The sequence below is a fragment of the Molossus molossus genome, unplaced genomic scaffold (genome assembly GCF_014108415.1).
Source record: "Molossus molossus isolate mMolMol1 unplaced genomic scaffold, mMolMol1.p scaffold_m16_p_6, whole genome shotgun sequence".
NCBI lineage: Eukaryota > Metazoa > Chordata > Mammalia > Chiroptera > Molossidae > Molossus > Molossus molossus.
This window is the reverse complement of record NW_023425399.1, coordinates 15,248,219-15,268,732: the sequence shown is the minus strand read 5'-3', so window position 1 is coordinate 15,268,732 and position 20,514 is coordinate 15,248,219. Positions and strand designations below refer to the sequence as shown.

General features: G+C 58.2%; 2 protein-coding genes across 4 annotated transcripts in view; one reads left to right on the top strand and one right to left on the bottom strand.

Annotated features, from left to right (window-relative positions):
- Nucleotides 1-18,051, top strand: part of PLCG1 (phospholipase C gamma 1) — a 32,862-nt gene extending 14,811 nt beyond the window's left edge. The window contains exons 2-32 of one of the 3 annotated variants that reach the window (XM_036244482.1): nucleotides 4,488-4,640; nucleotides 4,760-4,853; nucleotides 4,972-5,019; nucleotides 5,333-5,417; nucleotides 5,510-5,593; nucleotides 5,775-5,809; nucleotides 6,000-6,072; nucleotides 6,167-6,268; nucleotides 6,449-6,567; nucleotides 6,652-6,737; nucleotides 6,820-6,940; nucleotides 7,569-7,737; nucleotides 7,868-7,990; nucleotides 8,071-8,172; nucleotides 8,256-8,443; nucleotides 8,732-8,932; nucleotides 9,005-9,124; nucleotides 9,202-9,382; nucleotides 10,238-10,315; nucleotides 11,311-11,414; nucleotides 11,574-11,670; nucleotides 11,860-11,929; nucleotides 12,287-12,444; nucleotides 13,583-13,679; nucleotides 13,837-14,061; nucleotides 14,136-14,284; nucleotides 15,035-15,149; nucleotides 15,252-15,413; nucleotides 15,490-15,578; nucleotides 15,654-15,841; nucleotides 15,968-18,051. In XM_036244482.1, the coding sequence (XP_036100375.1) occupies nucleotides 4,488-4,640; nucleotides 4,760-4,853; nucleotides 4,972-5,019; nucleotides 5,333-5,417; nucleotides 5,510-5,593; nucleotides 5,775-5,809; nucleotides 6,000-6,072; nucleotides 6,167-6,268; nucleotides 6,449-6,567; nucleotides 6,652-6,737; nucleotides 6,820-6,940; nucleotides 7,569-7,737; nucleotides 7,868-7,990; nucleotides 8,071-8,172; nucleotides 8,256-8,443; nucleotides 8,732-8,932; nucleotides 9,005-9,124; nucleotides 9,202-9,382; nucleotides 10,238-10,315; nucleotides 11,311-11,414; nucleotides 11,574-11,670; nucleotides 11,860-11,929; nucleotides 12,287-12,444; nucleotides 13,583-13,679; nucleotides 13,837-14,061; nucleotides 14,136-14,284; nucleotides 15,035-15,149; nucleotides 15,252-15,413; nucleotides 15,490-15,578; nucleotides 15,654-15,841; nucleotides 15,968-16,010 (3,659 nt within the window). In that variant the 3' untranslated portion in view covers nucleotides 16,011-18,051. Of the gene's footprint in view, nucleotides 1-4,487; nucleotides 4,641-4,759; nucleotides 4,854-4,971; nucleotides 5,020-5,332; nucleotides 5,418-5,509; nucleotides 5,594-5,774; nucleotides 5,810-5,999; nucleotides 6,073-6,166; nucleotides 6,269-6,448; nucleotides 6,568-6,651; nucleotides 6,738-6,819; nucleotides 6,941-7,568; nucleotides 7,738-7,867; nucleotides 7,991-8,070; nucleotides 8,173-8,255; nucleotides 8,444-8,731; nucleotides 8,933-9,004; nucleotides 9,125-9,201; nucleotides 9,383-10,237; nucleotides 10,316-11,310; nucleotides 11,415-11,573; nucleotides 11,671-11,859; nucleotides 11,930-12,286; nucleotides 12,445-13,582; nucleotides 13,680-13,836; nucleotides 14,062-14,135; nucleotides 14,285-15,034; nucleotides 15,414-15,489; nucleotides 15,579-15,653; nucleotides 15,842-15,967 lie in introns of those variants that run through there. The other 2 variants (XM_036244481.1, XM_036244483.1) reach the window with 2 other exon arrangements.
- Nucleotides 18,052-19,437: 1,386 nt separating this feature from the next.
- On the bottom strand, nucleotides 19,438-19,958 carry LOC118618929 (60S ribosomal protein L7-like). Its single transcript, XM_036245508.1, has one exon. The coding sequence runs from the start codon at nucleotides 19,951-19,953 to the stop codon at nucleotides 19,438-19,440; it is 516 nt and encodes a 171-aa protein (XP_036101401.1). The 5' UTR covers nucleotides 19,954-19,958.
- Between the last annotated feature and the right edge of the window lie 556 nt (nucleotides 19,959-20,514).

Sequence of the window (20,514 nt, the reverse complement as noted above, 5' to 3'; positions counted from 1 at the left end):
AAAGTGGCTTCGTCAAGGGCAGGGACCCTAGGACACAGGTTCCTCTTCTTGGGTCTGATTTAGGGTCTTGGGTGTGATTCTTAGACCCCTTTCCCACTTTCAGAGCCCACCGTGGTCAGGGCAAAGCCATGTTTCTACCGCCTGGGGCAGAAGGGGCTGGCTCTCTCAGGCCATGCTCATTAAGGAGCCCTGAAAAAGTCTTGGGGTCCCACCTTTGCCACCCCATTTTCTTCCCTGGGATTCTTGTCCTGGGAGCCGCCTGGTCGACAGGAAAGCTGCCTGCGAGCACGCCTGCAGTGGCTGCCAGGTGCCCTGGGCAGGAGGCGGTCTGGTGGGGGCCTTGCGGCTTGGCCTAAAGTCTGGGAGTGGGTGGGGAGCAGGTTTCCAAGACAGGAAGCAGCCCTACCTTCAGTGGGGCTGAGCACAGGCAGGTCCTCTGTGCTCATTGTCTACCCTTCCCAGACTCCAGACTGGCTGCCTGCCAGTTAGCTTGTTCCCTCACGGCACCCTCCCCTCCCCCACCCAGGACAGCTGGTCCTGTGGCGGAGGGGTGGGGGGGGGGCCTGCCCTCCTGCTGGCCCTGAGAGCAGCAGTGCCCTTTGTGGGGCTCCAGGGCGCCTGGCTGGGTTCTGGGCTCAGATGAGGAACCCGAGGCTTAGAGAGTGACTGCCATTCCTTGTGTGTCCAGAAGAGATGCTCTTCGGGTCTGCATCACCCGGGCCCTCGGCTTTGAGTAACTGCTGGTCTCTGGTCTCAGGCAAGGAGCCTGTCCCTGGGCCATTAGAGGAGGGAGTGTCTCCTTCCTGATCATCAGCAGACTCAGTCTTGTGGCCTCCGTGCTTAGAGCTCCTGCCGCCAGGCTGCAGGCCACTTCCTACTCGTAGAGACCACAACAAAAACGAATCCCAGGTTGGGGCAGTCGGGGCAGATTCAGGCTCTCCCGTGTGGCTGTTTGTGTCGTGGTCTGTCTGCATGTGGAGGGTTTGGGCAGGCCCATGCTCACCGCAGCCTTCCCTTGATCCGTGTCCACCACAGGAGAGCCGACTTGCCAAAGGCCAAGCCGTGAGCTTGGAAATAGGACTTGAAACTGCTCTTTGTGATTTCAGATCTGTTAGTCTCTCCTGGTACCCCACTGCACTCCACGTGAGGTGGTGGGGTGCTGTGCCTGCTGAGGCTCCGGAAGCAGCCGCTGCCTGGAGCATGTGCGCCTGCGCTGCCCTGGACTCGGAGCCCGTGTCCTCGGAGATGTGCCGCGCCTCCCTCCCCAGGCTCCCGCCTAGTGGGGACCTCTCGATGCCTTTGGTTTTCCTTTCCCTACTGTTCCCCTGAGCGTTGTTTTCCTGTAGCTCTGTGTGGGGATAAGTGCTGGGTTATGGGTCTCTGGGAATGGGGTGCTGCTGCTCTCCTGCTCCTCTAAGCCATCCCCCTCTCATCCCTGGGAGGGTCTCTCTGCCCTTCCTGTTCCACTGCAGGTCTGACCCCGATGGTGCTGGGGTGGCTCACCCCCTTGTCCTCCCAAACTAGGGCCAAGGCCATGCCTGAGCCAGGGAGTCTCCTCCCCTGACAGTCCCTGGAGGACCAGAGGCCTGGTTCTTTCAGGAAAGGGGACCTGGCTCTCTTTGTTCTGGGAGGCAGAAGGATAGGGGCACGAGGTCACACAGGATGTGGCTTTTGAGAACCCTAGAAGAGTGCCTCACCTTGGGGTTGTGTCCTCAGCTTGCTGCCGGCTTGATGGCCTTGGAGAGGGCATCAGGGCCACGCTGGCACCTCCTTATGAGGGAAGTGCAAAGGACCAGGTGTGCCAGCAGGAGCTTGGCCAGCAGACGCCTGGCCTGGAGCTGCTCTGTGCCTACCTGCCTTGGGTGGGAGCCTGTTCTGCCTGCAGTCTGGTCTCAATGGGAGTGAGCACAGGAGCACAGGGCATGGCAGGGGTTTCCCCAGGGCTGCCGTCCATCAGCGTGTTGTTTGAGTGTCCGTGGGCACACGTGGGGGCTGGCTGCATGTGGCCCAGCAGCAGGCTTCTTACACCCCAGCTGCCACGCATGACTGGAGGGAGGGGCCGAGAGGAAGGGCCCAGGCTGGGCACTGTGTAGGCCTTGCCCTGCATGCATGTGTGTGTGAGGTTGTTGCCTGTGTCAGAGGTGGAGGGATGACAGCAGCTTTGCACCGGAAAAGCATGATGCTTTCTGTTTCCAAGGGCAGGTGCTGTGGTGGTTCTGTAGTTTCTCATCTGGCATTTCCCCTGTTCAGCTCCTCCTTCCGTCCCTGGAAACTTTGTCTTTCCGGGCCTGGGTCTTTGTGACTCATTTTTCTCCCTCCCTGTTTCTACCTGAGTATAACTTCTCATTTTAAAAACACTACTCCCATTTTGTTGCCCCTCCCTCCACCCATGTGATTATCTTTTTCCTTTGTTCACTCAGCCATTGAGCAAGCACTGCTGGCCTAGGGGGAGATGCGGTGTGCATTCTCGTAGTGCCACTAGAGGTCAAGGGTATGACCCCTGCAGGAGGCTGTTTCTAAGTTGGGTCTTGGTAGAATTGGAGTCTGGGAGGTACACAGTCTGTGGCTGGGAACCAAGATGAAATGGGACAGGAACGTGCTGGCTGTTCTTGCTATTGGTCCAGCTTAGTTTGGATGGAGCAGAGAAGATGGGAGGACAGAAGCTGGGGGGTAAATCATTGCACCCCACTTCGAAGGGCATCAAAGGCCAGAAAAGAAGCATGTTATCCTTAGTGAGCAACCTGGGGAGGGACCAGAACACTGTTCTGTAAGATTCCGAGGATTCTGTCCAGCTGGGGTGGCTCGGTGGTTGAGCGTCGACCCGTACACCAAGAGGTCGCCAGTTCAATTCCCGGTCAGGGCACATGCCCAGGTTGTAGGCCCTATCCCCAGTGGGGGGCATGCAGGAGGCAAACAGTTGATGTTCTCTCTCATGGGTGTTTTTCTCTCTCCCTGTCACTTCTTCTCTAACATCAATAAAGGACAAAAAAAAGATTCCAAGGACTCAGAAAAGATGGCTTATTGGTGAGAACTGGGGGGCAGGGCATCCAGCAGCAAAGTCAGGGCTTTCAGCTGGAGAACCAGGCCCAAGGGGCCTGCTGAGGGCATGGAGCAGGCCTGGCAGAGCCAATGATGTGTGAGGGGGACCTGGGGTTGGGGCCAGAAGCCTTGCCCACACTGTTCAAGGGGGGATGGATGAGCCCAGCTGTGGCTAGGACAGGAAGAGAGCCTGGGACATTGCAGCCAGGACGGTGTGTGGTTTGGGCTGGGAGGGCTTCTGGGCGGAGGCTGGCCAGGCAGCATGCTGGCTCCACATCTGCTGGGCCAGTCTGGGCAGCGAGCCTCTGCCGAGAGGCCCTGGACTAAGGGAGTGCTCAGAGAGAGGGGTCTGGTGGCTAAGCCAGGCTGCTTCCGCTTGACCCGGTCCTCCCTAAGTCTCTTATTCTGCCCTGGGAAGTATGCTTTCTGCCCAGGGTCCCAGCCAGCTGCAGGGGAGAGAGTGGGTATGTGGCTGGGGCAGCCTTCTCTGGGCCTGAGTTCAGAACCTGTGTGCCTGGGCCAACTTTGGTGAAAGTGGGCACTGGGTGAGCTCCTGCCACACTGCCTGCAGGGCTGGGCACTTTGGCTCTTCGGACTTTTGAGCTTACAACATCCTCATAATGTCGTGTGTTCTCAAATGAAGGAGCAGTGGGGTCAGAGTAGTTGTCACTCTGCTGAGGCGACCTGCCAAGTTAATGTGACCTGAGCTGGGGTTCTAGCCCAGAGCCCATGCATGATTTTCCTACTGCCCTGCCTTCTGGAGAAATTCAGTCTAGCTCTTTGCTTTATAAATGGTAAAACCGAGACTAGGCAAAGTCAGATGAGTCCGTTAGTGTCATCTCTGGAGTTCTTGGCCGAGGCAGGTACCTGCCATCTAGGCCCGTGTGCTCCCACCTCTGCTGTCGGGCTGAGCACAGCCTGGGTAGGAAGCGTCCCCTGTACAGCCACTGCCTTAGGGACGAGCCTCTTGCTGAGTCTTCTTGCAGAGGACTTCAGGGGTACGCCATTTCAGGGGGCGCCAGTTCTTTGGGCCCGATGCTGCCCAGCCCCATCCTCCCCTAGGGACTGTGCAGTTTGGTTTGTGTACTTTGTCAGGAAGTGGTCCTCACAGAGCAGCCTTGGGCCCTTTCTAGAGTCCAGCTATTTTCGGGTCTAGGTAACCTGCCTTGTTCTCAGCAAGGGAAGGGCACATGGGACAAAGCTCCCTGCTCCCCAGACAGCTCGGTCAGACCCCTCAGCTTCGAGCAGTCTGTGCTTAGGTGCAGTCCAGCTCGCTCTTGTCATCAGTGAGACTGTGAGTGGTCTTGGCTCTCTGCCCCTGAGGGGCTCTCTGTGGTCCCTTCCTGAGGGAGGGTGTGGTGACAAGTGCGGAAGCCAGGTTGCCCCTTGTTTTGGGACTGAGTCTCGGAGGCTCCAGCCTGAGCTTGGCCTCTTCTCTACCTTTCTAGTTGATATTCGAGAAATCAAGGAGATCCGCCCAGGGAGGACCTCACGGGACTTTGATCGCTACCAAGAGGACCCTGCTTTCCGACCGGACCAGTCACACTGCTTTGTCATCCTGTATGGGATGGAATTCCGCCTGAAGACCCTGAGCCTGCAAGGTGGGAGCCAAGGGGCTGGTGGAGGTAGGGGAGTTGTTAAGGTGCATGTCCATGGTCCCTGGCTCAGCCAGGGGAGGGGGTATGTGTCCTCAGTTCAGCTGCTCACCCCTCACTTGCAGCTACATCTGAGGATGAAGTGAACATGTGGATCAAGGGCTTGACTTGGCTGATGGAGGATACGTTGCAGGCTGCCACACCCTTGCAGATTGAGAGGTAACAACCACCCCTGACCCTGTGGCTAGGGTCGGGGGCGTTGGGATCTAGGGAGCAGGAGAAGGAACACAGGAGCACCACCTGGAGAAGTGGCCCTCACAGCAGGTTCTCCCTCCAGGTGGCTGCGGAAACAGTTCTACTCAGTGGATCGGAATCGTGAGGATCGGTAGGTCCTGAGCGGTGGCTCTAGCGCAGCAGGGTGAGCTGGGGCCCCCGCAGCAGTAGCCGTGCCTCAGGGCAGCTGCCTGGAGAACCAGAGGACCCAGGGACCTGCCTCATCGGGGCTGGTGGGTGGGCAGATGGTTCTGGCACAAGTAGCTGCTGGCAGGAGAGGCCAGGGACAAGCTGCATGCCCTGCTCCCCAGAGACAGGCAGTACAGCAGTGTTGTTTACCTGTCCAGTCCCAGGTGGACTCAGCCCACAGGTCAGAGGTTATGAGAGGTTGGGTGAGGCCACTGGAGATGTTTGTGTTTCCTTAGTATATCAGCCAAGGACCTGAAGAATATGCTGTCCCAGGTCAACTACCGGGTCCCTAATATGCGCTTCCTCCGAGAGCGGCTGACAGTAAGGGCCTCAGGAGCTGTCTGTGAGTGGGTGGGGGTTGGGGAGCCCTGGCCCTGCGGGGGGCTGACTGGACGTCCTGGATCTACCTGTAGGACCTGGAGCAGCGCAGCAGCGACATCACCTATGGGCAGTTTGCTCAGCTGTACCGCAGCCTCATGTACAGCGCCCAGAAGACGGTGCGTGAGCCCCCTGCCCTCCGCCCCAGCCCCGCTGCCCTGCTTGGGGACTTTCGGGGTACCATTTCTCCAGCTCTTCTTGAACCCTACCCCCATCTGTCACCCCAGCCTTGCTTTCTGAGAGCCCTTTTCCCACTGGCCTCCCAGGGCTCCCATTCTGACCGGGTTCTGTCTCCTGCAGATGGATCTCCCCTTCTTGGAAGCCAGCGCCCTGAGGTCTGGTCTGAGCTGGGGATGGGGGCTCTCCCCTAGGTGGCTCCTATGTGGGTGGGAGGCGTGGGAGGTGAGCCATGCTGGACTGTCCTGGGCAGCTGTGCTGGCTGGGAGCTGCCTTCCAAGGGGCCCCTTACTGTCTGTGGACTATGGTAGCCAGCTGGCCGCCAGGCATTTCCCTTCTGTGTTGCAGGGCAGGGGAGCGGCCAGAGCTGTGCCGAGTGTCCCTTCCCGAGTTCCAGCAGTTCCTCCTCGAGTTCCAGGGGGTACGGGCTGGGACTGGCCAGGGTTCCTGGCGGAGGGGCTGGGCTCAGCACGGACCAGCCACTCATGTGGCCCCACCCTGCCCACCCCCATTAGGAGCTGTGGGCTGTCGACCGGCTCCAGGTGCAGGAGTTCATGCTCGACTTCCTCCAAGACCCCTTGCGAGAGATCGAGGAGCCGTACTTCTTCCTGGACGAGGTGAGGCTGCCTCTCTCCTCTGCTGTCAGAGAGCGGGCCGGGTTCCCAGGAGCCAGCTTGCCTCAGGGGTGCCACTCTGTTCCCCTCACTGTCGGCCTTGCCCACCCCATTGGAGACTGAGCACCCAGTGGGCTGGGGCAGGGACTCAGCTTTTCTTCTTCCCCATGTATTCCTGGGCAGTTTGTCACCTTCCTGTTCTCCAAGGAGAACAGTGTGTGGAACTCCCAGCTGGGTGCAGTGAGCCCGGACACCATGGACAACCCCCTCTCCCACTACTGGATCTCCTCCTCGCACAACACGTGAGTGGCGCCCCAGTCCCACCCTGCCTGACTTGGGGCGGGAGGGCCTCACCTGACCATCCTGCCTTTCTTTCCCCTTCCCAGGTACCTGACCGGGGACCAGTTCTCCAGCGAGTCCTCCCTGGAAGCCTATGCTCGCTGCCTGCGCATGGGCTGCCGCTGCATTGAGCGTGCGTTGGGGCCGGGGGTGGGGGAGGGGTGGGGGAGGGGGTGGGCGGCTGCCCACCTGACCATTCTCCTGTTGCTCCCCAGTGGACTGCTGGGACGGCCCAGATGGGATGCCAGTCATCTACCACGGACACACCCTTACCACCAAGATCAAGTTCTCAGACGTTCTGCACACCATCAAGGACCATGCCTTTGTGGCCTCAGAGTGAGTGGGAGGGTGGGCGTCCAGCTCTCCTGTGACAGAGGGCAGAAGAGGGTCCCTCAAATGCCCTGTCCCCAATCCCACCTGCCTTTCATTTTCGTTCTTCTCCTGCTGCTTGCTTGAGCCGTTGCTTCCCACGTTACTCTGCTTCCTGCATCCTTGTACCCCCTCTTCGTGGGACACTGTCAAGCTCTTCCTGTCCTTAAAAGATACTTCCTTACCCTGACCTCTTCAGGCCACTCTCCTGCCAGGTATCCCTCTCATAGCCCAGAAGATTGTCCTGGTCTCATGTCCCGTTGTACGACCCCTGTGCGCCCTAAGCTGTGGTCACTGGGGGACGGGCTCCGAGAGGTGGTCAGCTGTCAGCAACCGGGTCACTAGTGTCTACTGCCTCGCTGAAGGGATCATCAGGGTCCCCCAGTAGCTGAATTTGGAGGCTGCTTCTCATCTCTCCTGACCTCTTTGGTGTATGCTGTCTCTTGCACCCCCACCCTCCCAGTGGCCAGGGCCCGCCTCCTGTCTAGGACACCTCCCTGTAGATGGGGCCCCAGGCCTTGGCCTGTCACACCACACACTGAGGGGCTGTTTGAACTGCAGGGTCTGTGTCAGCACACTGTCCTTGCGCCTGCAGGTACCCGGTCATCCTGTCCATTGAGGACCACTGCAGCATTGCTCAGCAGAGGAACATGGCCCAGTACTTCAAGAAGGTGCTCGGGGACACGCTCCTCACCAAGCCCGTGGACATTGCCGCCGACGGGCTCCCTTCCCCCAACCAGCTCAAGAGGAAGATTCTTATCAAGGTAGGGGTGATGGGCTGTGGGGCCCCCTGCCCAGCACCTCTCCATGGCCACTGGTCCAGCTGCTGGCTGGCCTGGGTGAGGAGGTGGGCTCTGGGACTGGGACTGCCATGTCCTGGCCTGTCCCCCACAGCACAAGAAGCTGGCTGAGGGCAGTGCCTATGAGGAGGTGCCCACGTCCGTGATGTACTCTGAGAACGACATCAGCAACTCCATCAAGAACGGCATCCTCTACCTGGAGGACCCCGTGAACCATGTGAGGGCTGCGCCGGGCTGGGCGGGCAGGAGGGACACATGGTGGACGGCCCGGTCACGCCCCCCTTTCCTCTCTTCCAGGAGTGGTATCCCCACTACTTCGTTCTGACCAGCAGCAAGATCTACTACTCCGAGGAAACCAGCAGCGACCAGGGCAACGAGGATGAAGAGGAGCCCAAAGAGGTGAGGGGCCAGCCCAGGCTGGGGCCTGGGGGCTGGGCCGGATCAGAGGCCCTGAGTGTCGCTGCTGCCGTCCTCACCCGCAGGCCAGTGGCAGCACAGAGCTGCACTCCAACGAGAAGTGGTTCCACGGGAAGCTCGGGGCAGGACGGGACGGGCGGCACATCGCCGAGCGCCTGCTCACAGACTACTGCGTCGAGACCGGGGCCCCCGATGGCTCCTTCCTGGTGCGCGAGAGCGAGACCTTCGTGGGCGACTACACCCTCTCTTTCTGGTAACACACTCCCCGTGCTGGTGCACATGGGATGGCCCCACCCAGAGTGAGCTGTGGTCCAGTTTGTCTTGTGTTCCAGGCTTTCGGGTGGAACATGATTTCATCCCTTGCGCATGCACTTCTCCAGTGAGAGAGGCCTCCCTCCTGCATGGCTGTCCTGTGCCTGGGCTCCTCAAGAGCCACCCACCCCACCCTCGTCCCGAAACATGGCGTCTGTTTGGGGCTTGGGCCTGCTGCTCACTGCCTCCCCTCTCCCCTCCCCCCTCCCTCTCCCCCCTCCCCCCGCAGGCGGAACGGGAAGGTCCAACACTGCCGGATCCACTCCCGGCAGGATGCTGGGACCCCCAAGTTCTTCTTGACAGACAACCTCGTCTTCGACTCCCTCTATGACCTCATCACACACTACCAGCAGGTGCCCCTGCGCTGCAACGAATTTGAGATGCGCCTCTCGGAGCCTGTCCCACAGACCAATGCCCACGAAAGCAAAGAGTGAGGGCAGAGATGGGGCTGCGGCGGGGCCGGGGTGGTGACGGAGGGGTCCTGACTGGTCCCTGTCCTCAGGTGGTATCACGCGAGCCTGACCAGAGCGCAGGCCGAGCACATGCTGATGCGTGTTCCCCGCGACGGAGCCTTCCTTGTGCGGAAACGGAATGAGCCCAACTCCTACGCCATTTCCTTCCGGTGAGGGGTGTGCCTGGGGCGCTGGAGGTGGTGCTGGGCTGCGGCTGGGCCTGTGTGACTGTTCTGTCCTTGTCAAGGGCTGAAGGCAAGATCAAGCATTGCCGTGTCCAGCAGGAGGGCCAGACGGTGATGCTGGGCAACTCGGAGTTTGACAGCCTGGTCGACCTCATCAGCTACTACGAGAAACATCCACTGTACCGCAAGATGAAGCTGCGCTACCCCATCAACGAGGAGGCGCTGGAGAAGATCGGCACAGCGGTGAGGACAGCGGTGGAGCGGGTGCAGGGGAGAGACCCGCGTGACCCTCCTGAAACTCGGGCTCACTGCTGGGGGGTCCAGAATTTACCAGTCGGGGTAATCTAGATGTGTAGGACAGGACTGGGCACGAATTAGGCAGATGGAGAAGTGGGGGACAGGCCTTGAAGCAGAGAGGTCCCCCCGTGTGCCAAGGTGTGAAGTGAGGAGGTCCTGAGTCCACACAGGGGAGGGTGGGCCTGAGGCTGGAAGTGCGTCCAGCTCGTGTGGAATAGACTGTCCCTGGGCGGGGAGGAGACTGTAGAAGTGGGGTTCTGGAGGGCGGGGTTCCGGGGGAGACTAGTAGAAAGGCAGGTCCCGATGGTACAGCAGCAGTGAGGGTTCTGGACAGGGTCATGTGTGGATAGAAGGACAGAATCTAGGATGGGTGGTCGACTTGAGACTCTTGTCATCAGTGACCCGGGTGGGCAGGGTGGGGCCTGCCGTCTACTGGGGCTGCGGTGGTGGGGAGGAGTGTGCTGGGGGCCAGGCTCAGCACTGCGGAGTGACCCGGAACTGAACTCTCGCGGCGTGTGCTGGCTGTGGGCTCTGCTGTGGGAGCTCGGGAGCAGGGTGCCTGCAGGAACGGGTGGGGTTCAGAGTCCTGGAGTGGGCCTCAAGCTAAGAACGTGGAGCGGAAGGGCCGAGGCCAGCCCCTGCAGTCATCCCCACTGAGGTTGGGGGCTGCGGTGGGTGGACCAGGCATCAGTGAAAAGAGCAGACTTAGTGACCAGCTGCCCTTGGGGAAGGGGGCACATGGCAGCCAGCACCCCTTTTATCTCTGGGCATTAATGTGTCTCCATTCTGTCCCCTTTCTAGGAACCTGACTATGGGGCCCTGTATGAGGGACGCAACCCTGGCTTTTACGTGGAGGCAAACCCTATGCCGACTTTTAAGGTACAATCTGGGCTCTGGGCACAGGAAGCTGGGGAAGGTCCCCAGCTGCTTGGGGTTTGTATTTCTCTGCTCAGGGCCCATCTGTGGTCTTTGTGGTTTTCCGAGGCCTGAGAGGTTGTGAGAGATGTGTGGTTGGTGTATGGCCGCACCTCTCAGGGCCAAGCCCTCCCCAGCCCCTGTCCCTGGGGGTCGGCACTGACTTTGCAGACTGCTCCCCGGGGTAATCCTGGTTTTCTCCTTGGGCAGCAGCGGGGGTGGGGGCACACTTGTCAGAAAACTGTTTCTGCCACTCCTTCGCCTCGTGGGGTTCTTTCAGACAGGTCTTCTCTTGCCGTTCCTCTAAGGGGTGAGGGCTGTGCCTGCACCCTCCTCCCCCTAGCAGCCAGGTAGTGGGTTCCTTCTCTTTATTTTTTTTAATTTTTTTAATCCTCACTGGAGGACATTTTTGCATTTATTTTCAGATAGAGTGGAAGGGAGAGAGGGAGGGAGAGAGGGAGGAAGAGAGAGAGAAACACCGATGTGAGAGAGCCACAGCAGTGGCTGCCACCCACACGACCCCAACCAGGGCCGGGGACAAACTGCAACCGAGGTACATGCCCTTAGCAGGAACCGAACCCGGGTCTCTCCAGTCCATGGGCTGACGCTCTAACCGCTGAGCCAAACCGGCCAGGGCCCTGCTCCTTATTTTAGATGAGGGGTGATGGGGGCCCAGGGGAAGCACTCAGGGCGCCGCACACTCCCAGCCCACCCGCCCCACTTGCAGAGTTTCGCCTGGACCTCGAGGAGCTTCCCTGCGGAGGCGCTGTCCCCAGTGACATCTGTCCTGGAGCCTCCTGCAGGGCAGTTGTGAGGACTGTAACTAGTGGGGCTGCCACCAGGGCACCTGCTGCTACCTGATCCGCAGCTGGGAAGCCCAGGCGCACGAGGGTGCACGTGAGGCCACAGAGCAGGAGGGTGGGCAGGGGCCGCGCGCTCACCCTGCTTCTCCTCTGCAGTGTGCAGTCAAAGCCCTCTTCGACTACAAGGCTCAGAGAGACGACGAGCTGACTTTCACTAAGAGTGCCATCATCCAGAATGTGGAGAAGCAGGACGGGGGCTGGTGAGCTGGGTCCCTGGGCCGGAGAGCCCTACATCCCGCGTGTCCCTGCAGCGCCTGCCTTGGCCTGGCTTGGTCCACTCGGCATCCTTAGGTGAAGGATGCTCTTCTCGTGGGAGTTTGGGGTGGTTGCTAGGGGTCAGCAGCTCATGGCATCCACAGGTGGCGGGGAGACTATGGTGGGAAGAAGCAGCTCTGGTTCCCGTCCAACTATGTGGAGGAGATGGTCAGCCCGGCAGCTCTGGAGCCCGAGAGGGAGGTGAGGCGAGAACCGCAGGCGGAGCAGGAGCCCCCAGCCCGTGCTCCCCTGTGCACACTCCCATCATCCCGCAGTGCCGTGGCTCCAGCGGACACGTGCACGTCTGTGTAGTCTTGTGCAGCAGACATCCCCTCACATGCACATGTGCCGGAGACGTGCTCACGAACCCACGGGCTTTGCTTCCTACAGCACTTGGACGAGAACAGCCCCCTGGGGGACTTGCTGCGGGGGGTCTTGGATGTGCCAGCTTGTCAGATCGGTGAGCCCATCCCGTTCCTCTCCCCGTTCCGTAGGGTCAGACTCTCCTTGAGGCTCTCCCTGCCCCAAGGCTGCCCTCACCCTGAGCTCGCCCCACACTTGGACCCTGCATGCTCCCCCGAGCCGGGCACTGTGGCTGGTGCCGACAGCTGGCTGACACCACAGCCTGACGGGTTGGGTCCCGGGGTGTGACAAGCTCGGCGACCGGGAGGCCCCGGTCAGAGGCCTGCGGCAGAGACTGGGTTCGAGCCCTGGCCTCCTGCCCCGGCAGTGGAGCGCTGCCTCCCGGGTGGCGAGAGGACCAGTGCAGGCAGTGCCGGGGGCAGATATCTGAGCCAGCGCGTCTTCTCTCCCCCAGCCATCCGTCCCGAGGGCAAGAACAGCCGGCTCTTTGTCTTCTCCATCAGCATGGCGTCGGTGGCGCAGTGGTCCCTGGACGTGGCTGCTGACTCGCAGGAGGAGCTGCAGGACTGGGTGAAAAAGATCCGCGAAGTGGCACAGACGGCAGACGCCAGGGTGAGAGCCTGCAGGGCCCTGGGTGGGCAGCAGTGTGGGCACCTCTCGGCAGTGCTGTGCCTGTTAGGGTGTGGGGACGTCCAGGTGGGTCTGCTCAGTGGTGGCGGATGGGCAGGGCAGGGCAGGCCAGGCGCACCGGCACGGCGGAGACCTGGGAGTGCCCGCTGGATTTGGCACCAGACACGGGCCTTGGTGACACTATTGAGAGTCACGTCGGTGGCAGTGGCATTGGGGAAAGGCCCGGCTCTTTAAGGCCAGGCTGTAGGAGAGAGCCGAGGGCTTACAGGGATTGGAGGAGGCGTTAATGCCGAGCGCTGCAGGAGCCAGCGGGACGTGGGAGGAGATGGAGCCCGAGCTTGGCTGGAGGATCAGCCTTCCGGGAGAGGGAGGCCCTTCCACTGAGCCTACGGAACAGAGAGAAGGAAGCATTTCCAAGGATAAGGGAATTACTGCTTAGTGGCCCTTTCCCTCGTTATTTGGGGTGGGGTAGAGGGTCTGTAACAGAGACTCGAGGCTGCTTTGGACAGTGGGTACCTGTGAGCCAAGCAGAGAGGGGACAGGTGCTGAGGATTGTGCCAGAGGTGTGGCCTGGAAGGACAAGGTCCTGGCAGACCAGGTGGTTGGAGGGATGGATCCCGGGGTCTAGGCTGAAAGGAAAACGAGTCTGAGTACAGGAGACCCTGGTGGGAGTGGACATCAGCAGTAAGAGGACAGCCTTGGGCTGGCGGAAGTGGGCTGCTGCGGAAGCAGAGGTGGCGTTGGAGGGAGGGAGCTGCGGTGGTGAGGTTTTTGGCCAGGGTGGTGGGAGGATGGTCATTGGGGTATGGAAGATCGAGCCAGAGGCCCCAGTCCCCCGTCAGGTCACAGGGAACCAGGAGGTGGCCTTTTTGCCTGAGGAAGGCTAGATACCAATGGTGCCAAAGGATCGGTGCAGCCGCCCCCGGGACCTGTCGGGTGGGGCATGGACTGTGGTGAGGATCCCACCCTGGAGGGCAAGTGTGTCCTTAGGCAGAGGAGACAAAGGGTGCTTGTGGCATGAGGCTGCGAGTAGAGGGCTCTTGCTGACTGTCCAGTGGGGTGTGGAAGGGGCAGGGGTGCTCCCCCCTGCATGGGGCTCAGCCGTGTGTGTGTGTCACAGCTCACGGAGGGGAAGATGATGGAGCGGAGGAAGAAGATCGCCCTGGAGCTCTCTGAGCTGGTCGTCTACTGCCGGCCAGTCCCCTTCGATGAAGAGAGTAAGGGATGAGGCCCCGCGGAGTGTGTGTGTGTGTTGGGGTGCCCATGGTGGGGGGTACAAGAGTGTTTAGTCCCTTTATGCAGGGGTTGGGGAGCTGGCCCCCCAGCACTGCCTGGGTGGGAAGGCTCTGTAAGTGTTCTCCCTGTTTGGCCCAGAGATTGGCACCGAACGTGCCTGCTACCGGGACATGTCATCCTTCCCCGAAACCAAGGCCGAGAAGTACGTGAACAAGGCCAAAGGCAAGAAGTTCCTGCAGTACAACCGGCTGCAGCTCTCCCGCATCTACCCCAAGGGCCAGCGGCTGGACTCCTCCAATTACGATCCTCTGCCCATGTGGATCTGTGGCAGTCAGCTGGTGGCCCTCAACTTTCAGACCCCAGGTGAGGAGGCGCCCGACGGGGTGGGCAGGGGTGCCCTGGGCATGGGCTGGAGACCACTAACCTGGCTCTTGCAGATAAGCCCATGCAGATGAACCAGGCCCTCTTCATGACCGGCGGGCACTGTGGCTACGTGCTGCAGCCCAGCACCATGCGGGAGGAGGCCTTCGACCCCTTCGACAAGAGCAGCCTCCGCGGGCTGGAGCCCTGTGCCATCTGCATTGAGGTGGGCTTCAGGGTAGGACGGGGCCGCCCCACTGGACTGGTTTTAGACGCCGAGGATGGGGTGCTGGTTAATGAGACTGGGGAAGGGGCACTGGACTGCTGAGCTGGAGGAAGACGTGACTGTCCTCTGAGGTAGGATGGCAGTGAGGCGTCTCCACACTGGGTCTGGGTGCTGGAGTGACAGGCCAGGGGCAGCCGGGCTGTGTCGCTGTTTCTGGGCATTGAGGAGTCAGGCTGCCTGTGAGGCCGAGCCAAGGGGAGCCCCTGCCTGGAAGGAGGTGAGCCAGGACCCCCGGCGGGAACGAGCTAGACAGCGTGGTGCTCGGGAGATGGGCCTTCCCGCAGAGCTCACACCTTTGTACCAGTCCTTGAGCACCCCTGACGCCCCTGATGATGTGGGGTTCAGGGTGCATGGGCCTGAGCAGAGCCTTGGAGATCAGCACGGGGTGAGCATCTGCTTCCCTGCTGTCGAGAAGAGAGTCCTTTTGTTCTTTCCCCACTGGGGGTAAGAAATCTGGAAGATTTTTGAGTTAAAACAGATATGGACTTAACATGAAATAGATTGCAGAAACTCACATGAAAATTTGGGTTAAAGCTAAGACATCTTCAAATTTTTGCTGTGCAGCTACTCCTGGGGACTCAAGGGGCAGTGTCCTCGGGGCCCAGCAGAGGGCGCACTGCCTCCACTGCATAGTGGGGACTTGGAGGGAGCAGGAAGGACAGTCCAGACCCACCTTTGCCTTCCTTGCAGGTGCTGGGTGCCCGGCATCTGCCGAAGAACGGCCGGGGCATCGTGTGCCCCTTTGTGGAGATCGAGGTGGCTGGAGCCGAGTACGACAACAGCAAGCAGAAGACAGAGTTTGTGGGTGAGCCTGCCTTCCCGACGCCCTGTCCTCGTCCTCCCCTCTGCACCAGTGCCCCGTCCTCTGCCAGTGGTGGCCTAAGGCCTTCTGCCCTTGCTTTCGCAGTGGACAACGGCCTGAACCCTGTGTGGCCGGCCAAGCCCTTCCACTTCCAGATCAGTAACCCTGAATTCGCCTTCCTGCGCTTTGTGGTGTACGAGGAGGACATGTTCAGTGACCAGAACTTCCTGGCTCAGGCTACTTTCCCGGTGAAAGGCCTGAAGATAGGTGAGCACCCTGCCTGCCTTTCGGGGGGGCGGGGGGGCCTTGGTCCCCGCCCAGGCTGAGGGCAGCTTTCCCCCAGGATACAGAGCGGTGCCCTTGAAGAACAACTACAGCGAGGACCTGGAGTTGGCCTCCCTGCTGGTCAAGATCAACGTCTTCCCTGCCAAGGTAGCGGCGGTGGGTGGGGTGCCAGCTGTGCGCGCGATGCAGGGCAGTCCCTGCCTGACTGTGCTCCCACTGCAGCAGGAGAACGGCGACCTCAGTCCCTTCGGGGGCACCTCCCTGCGGGAGCGGGGCTCTGACGCCTCGGGCCAGCTGTTCCATGGCCGCGCCCGCGAAGGCTCCTTTGAAGCGCGCTACCAGCAGCCCTGTGAGGACTTCCGCGCCCCCCAGGAGCACCTGGCAGACCACTGCGACAGCCGCGAGAGGAGGTGAGGGGCGCGGCAGCTCGGCAGGGGGGTGCTAGGGAGACGGGAAGGAGTACCCTTTCTCCTGGGTGCAGTTAGAATTGTCTGGGCGGTCCTACTGCCAGCAAGGACACTTGTCCCTCTGACCAGGGCCCCCCGAAGGACTCGGGTCAATGGAGACAACCGCCTCTAGCCGCGCCCCGGCCCCTGGAGAGCATGGCCCTGCGTGCCCGGCGGAGCGCCCCGGACTGGGCCCGCTGGAGCAGCCTGCCGCGCCAGCCTTCCTGGTCTTACCCCTCGGGCCCAGCAGTGAATGCTAGACAGAAGCCAAACCGTTCATGAGAGGTATTCTTGTCCGGGGCCTCCACACACACCCCCGGGTGAAGGCAAAAACCTGTACTGTGTCTCGCATTAAGCACACACACCTGGCCCTGACTTCTGGAGGCGGAGCTTTCTTGTGGAGCCAGGACACAGCTGCAGCCCCTCGGAGGGCACGGCTGCCGCCTCCGGCCGCACAGGCAGCTCTGAGGAGCCGCCGACATTCCTGAGAACAGAGCAGCAGCAGCCTTGCCGGGCCAGAGAAACCAAGTTTACATTGTCCTGCAGCTTTAAAACCACCACCGGGCAGGGCTGGAGGGTAGCTGCCCCCAGTTTGGCCCTGGAGCCCGGGCATGGAGCACAGGGCCTGCCCGAGGAGGACACAGCACAAGGGCACGTTGCCCATGGCAGGGAGCACGACCCAGCCTGAAGGAGTGCCGGGGGTCACTGCAGCACGGCAGTGTGGGCATCGCAGGCCACGAAGGGCCACCCCGCGAGGGTGCAGTGGAGGAGGCTGAGCCCCCAGGGTGACAGCACCTGAAGTAGGGACAGGCAGCGTGTCCCAGAGCCACAGCCACGCCTCGGGGCCCCGATTGGGCACGCGCACCACTGTGGGTTACGCTGTCTGCCACTGCCCGCTGCCGGGGCCTGGACGCGAGCCCAGAGGACCTGCTTACCAGGGTAGACACGTCTGTGGACGTATTTGAGGCCTTTGTCCAGATGATCAGCGCCAGTGTGGCCAGAACGGAGGAGCAAGTCACCAAGGTGGAGGCCGAGCTGGGGACTTTGCCCAGTACATTCAGGAAACTCCTGCACAGCCCACATGCCCTCCTCCAGCGAGGCCCTCCAGAGCCCTGGCAGACCAGCTACGAAACCCCGTCCTGTTGCGGACTGAAGACCACTTTCCCTGTTGCAGTGGGAGACCTGGGACAGAGTCTCCCAGTATTAAGTCAGCTGAAGTCCCTGTTACTAGACATACATCATGTTGGAGTGTAGACTTTTAAAGTTTATTTTTTGCACACTCTATTTCTCACTATCTTATTTCGTGTAGGATGTATGATTTTCTATGTCTTCCACTTCTAACCTAAAAGCTGCTTGGTGAAGGGATCGGCGAAGCAAAATGGAAGAACTCATCTGTGCACTGTGGCAGAACTGTTATTTTTATGGATTTTCCAGCTCAGCTAACAGTGTTCTTTTCGAGATTTATATATACTCTTCAGAAAAACCACTGAGCCGTTAAAGCCTTGTTATTCTCGGTCCTAATAGTGATTCAGTTTCTCTAGCTTACTTTTAGGGTAGCTGGTAAATTATTTAACGTTATATTAAACTTTCCATATCATGAATTGTAAACTGAAGGAAATCATACAATTTCTGAGGAAATGTATTGATTTATTTAAACTAATTCTGAAGTTGTATTTGAAAGTATGACCTCACGATCTTAATTTGTCCATAGCAAACATGTCTATATATGGTTGCCAACATTTGGTTTATAATTTAAATATTAAAAATTTTAAATTTTATTGGAAAAGCTTTCCTTCTGAAAAGGACTTTTAAAAGATGCAGTATTTTTTCTCAGTGGTATAACCGGCTTCCTTCTTCCTGTTCCTCACCTGAGAGCAGCAGGTAGGCGGCCGGCCCTGTTTGGGGGTTGATTTGGGGTGTCAAGGCACCGACGGGAATGGGGTGGGAAGAGATGAAATAGCAAAGCTTATTCTGGTGAGGTGGTTTTTTTTTCAAGGAAAAGACTCCATATGCTTCCCCTTAGGAATGGAGGAGGGTCAGGAGGTGGGGCCGGCGGGCGCGGAGTGGACGGTGCTGCCGGCAGGTGCCTCGGCACACGCAGGCCCGACACCTCCGTTTGGCTCGGGTTGGCCCCTGCTAGTTCTGCTGCCTTCTTAAGACCTGACGGCCAAATAAACCATCCTTGTTTCCTTTTTACTTTAACGTGTGTGTTATTTTGTGGGTTCAGGAAAGCCTGTTGTCTGGAGACTTGTTGACTAGGGACAGTCACCTGGTGGTTTCTCTGAGAAGCAGGCGGGAAGCTCCTGGTCAGGCAGATCTTGCCTCCTCTGGGCTAAAGGAGTATGAGGCCACCCTCTCCTCCAGCTTGTCCACCTACGGTGAGGACGGAAAGAGCGTGGCCAGCCAGCAGACAGCTCCACAGAAACCTCTACTTTAAAAAAAAACAAAAAACTGCATTCAAACATAGGGTGGCCGTCTGGTTGTCTGTAGCTCGCGACCAGAATCTCTGCTGACAATACGGTTGGAAAGGCCCTGCCCTTCCTGTGACTGTTTTCCTCACAGTCTGCTGGTATGGATCAAAGATGCCACAGAGAGTGCCTGCCAGGGGGGTGGGGGGTGGGGACAGGCATAGGAAGCCATCCCAGGGAGCCTGAGACCTATCATTGAAGAGACGCAGGTAAGTGAACTAATTGGTTCTTAGGATGGTGATTAGCACCCCCCTGATGCCATAATGCATGTACCAAATACGGTTGGTGGCTTTGGACGAAGACTATTGCAAGACAAGCCCAAGGCGGAGGTGGAGTTGTAGGTTCAGAGTGTTCCTTGCCTATCTGACAAGTCAGACCAAAGACATACATTCTCCAAGTTCACAGATGTGGGCCAGTCTGGGGTCGTTGTGGGTATCTCTAGTGCCACCCACCTGGAGAACTGGGCTCACCATTTAAAATATTTCTTGTCATCCACTGAACTAGGTATGACGGCTGCCCCTGCCCAGGCTCTTGCTGCCTTCGGCTTTCCTCCCAGAGCTTCTGGTATTTCTCCGAGGTAGTGGGGTGGTGGGGAGAGCCCAGCAATGAGCCCACGCTGTATGGTCAGTTCGTGTTTGACACGAGGCAGAAACACAGCAGCGTGAAGACAGTCTGCTCTAGTGATTTCCAGCTGGTGCTCCACAGGAACGTGAAAACATGCGAAGCCTAGCTGGTCAGGAGCACTGACCTCTTCTCCCGCACATTGTCAAATAAAGAAGTGACAGCGGCCAGCACAACTGCTGTCCGGTGTGACTGCCCCCTCTTGAACCTTGGACATTATGCAGGTCATATAGTAGGGTTGCATCTTGGTCATGTTGCATAATAAGGTTGCACCCGATTGGTTAATTTTTTCTTTTTTCTTTTCCAATTTAAAGCACTCACTGTTTATTAACTGACCAGATTATGAAAATAACCGTGGTAGAAACCTTAATTCATTCTCCTAATAAGCCTGTTGGTCTGGTCTTCCCTGTTACCAGCATCTCCACCTTCTACAAAATGGGTGGTCTTTTTCTTCACTCCACCTCGTGGAGATCATTTGAAGGGCCACAGGAAGTTGTTAGCTTCTTTGAAGTGTTTTCCAACAGTATAAATCTCATGAATCAGACCCTCCATGCAGATGATGCCATATTTACCAAGAGAGTGAGCAATCAATGTGTTATCTGTCAGGGCAATTCGTTTTCTGTTGATTTTGCCATAACCACGCTTGTAGATCAATTCATTTACTGACTTCAGATTTGGGTACCCCCATGCAATATACGGTTCCACAATCCTCAGCATGTTAATCGAAGCCTTGAGCTTAACAAAGGTGCCGTTGAAGATCTGGCGAAGGCGAAGAAGCTGCAGCACCTTTCGGACCTTTGGGCTCACACCATTGATACCTCTGATCCTGATGACAAATGCCAATTTGGGTTCTGCAGGTGCATAGAAGTTGCCAGCTTTTCTTGCCATCCTAGCCATTCGAACCTCAGTTCTGTGCATCTGCCCATATTCCTTGTGATAGTGCTTAGCTTTTTCATAGATGAGCTTCCTCCTCGCCTTTCGAAGCATCTTTTCGGCAAGCTTCTTTCTCGGGCGCTTGATCTTCAGCTCCGCGAGATTCCTTCGCTTCTTCTGAAGGGTTTCTGGCACGGCAGGAACCTACTTCTCTTCGGCACCCTCCCTGGTTCCAGTCGGAAAAGGGCTGGTTAATTCTTAGTATCAAAAATCCTTATATACAAGTACAGGCACCTGATTTTTTAAAAAAGTCACTTTAAAGCAAAAAGAGTAGGTAATTGCTATTTTTTTTTGTAAATCAACAAAAAGTATACCTACTTCTTTTGTCAGATCAGCAAAAAAATATATTTTTCACTGTGCCGCAGAATTTTAGTAATCAGTTCATGTCTGCCACGAGATGGAAATCCCTGGTAGACATATCTTGAAAACTGCTGGTCTAGTCAATGAATGATACTGGGAAAATTGGACAGATATGTGCAAAAAAATAAAACTAGACCAACTTCTTACACCCTACACAAGAATAAACTAAATGGATTAAAGACTTAAATGTAAGACTTGAAACCATAAAACTAGAAGAAAACATAGGCAGTAAAATCTCTGATATTTTCATTAGCA

Excerpts from the sequence above, each read along its gene's own strand:
- LOC118618929 (XM_036245508.1), bottom strand. The coding sequence starts at position 19,953 with ATGCTTCGAAAGGCGAGGAGGAAGCTCATCTATGAAAAAGCTAAGCAC.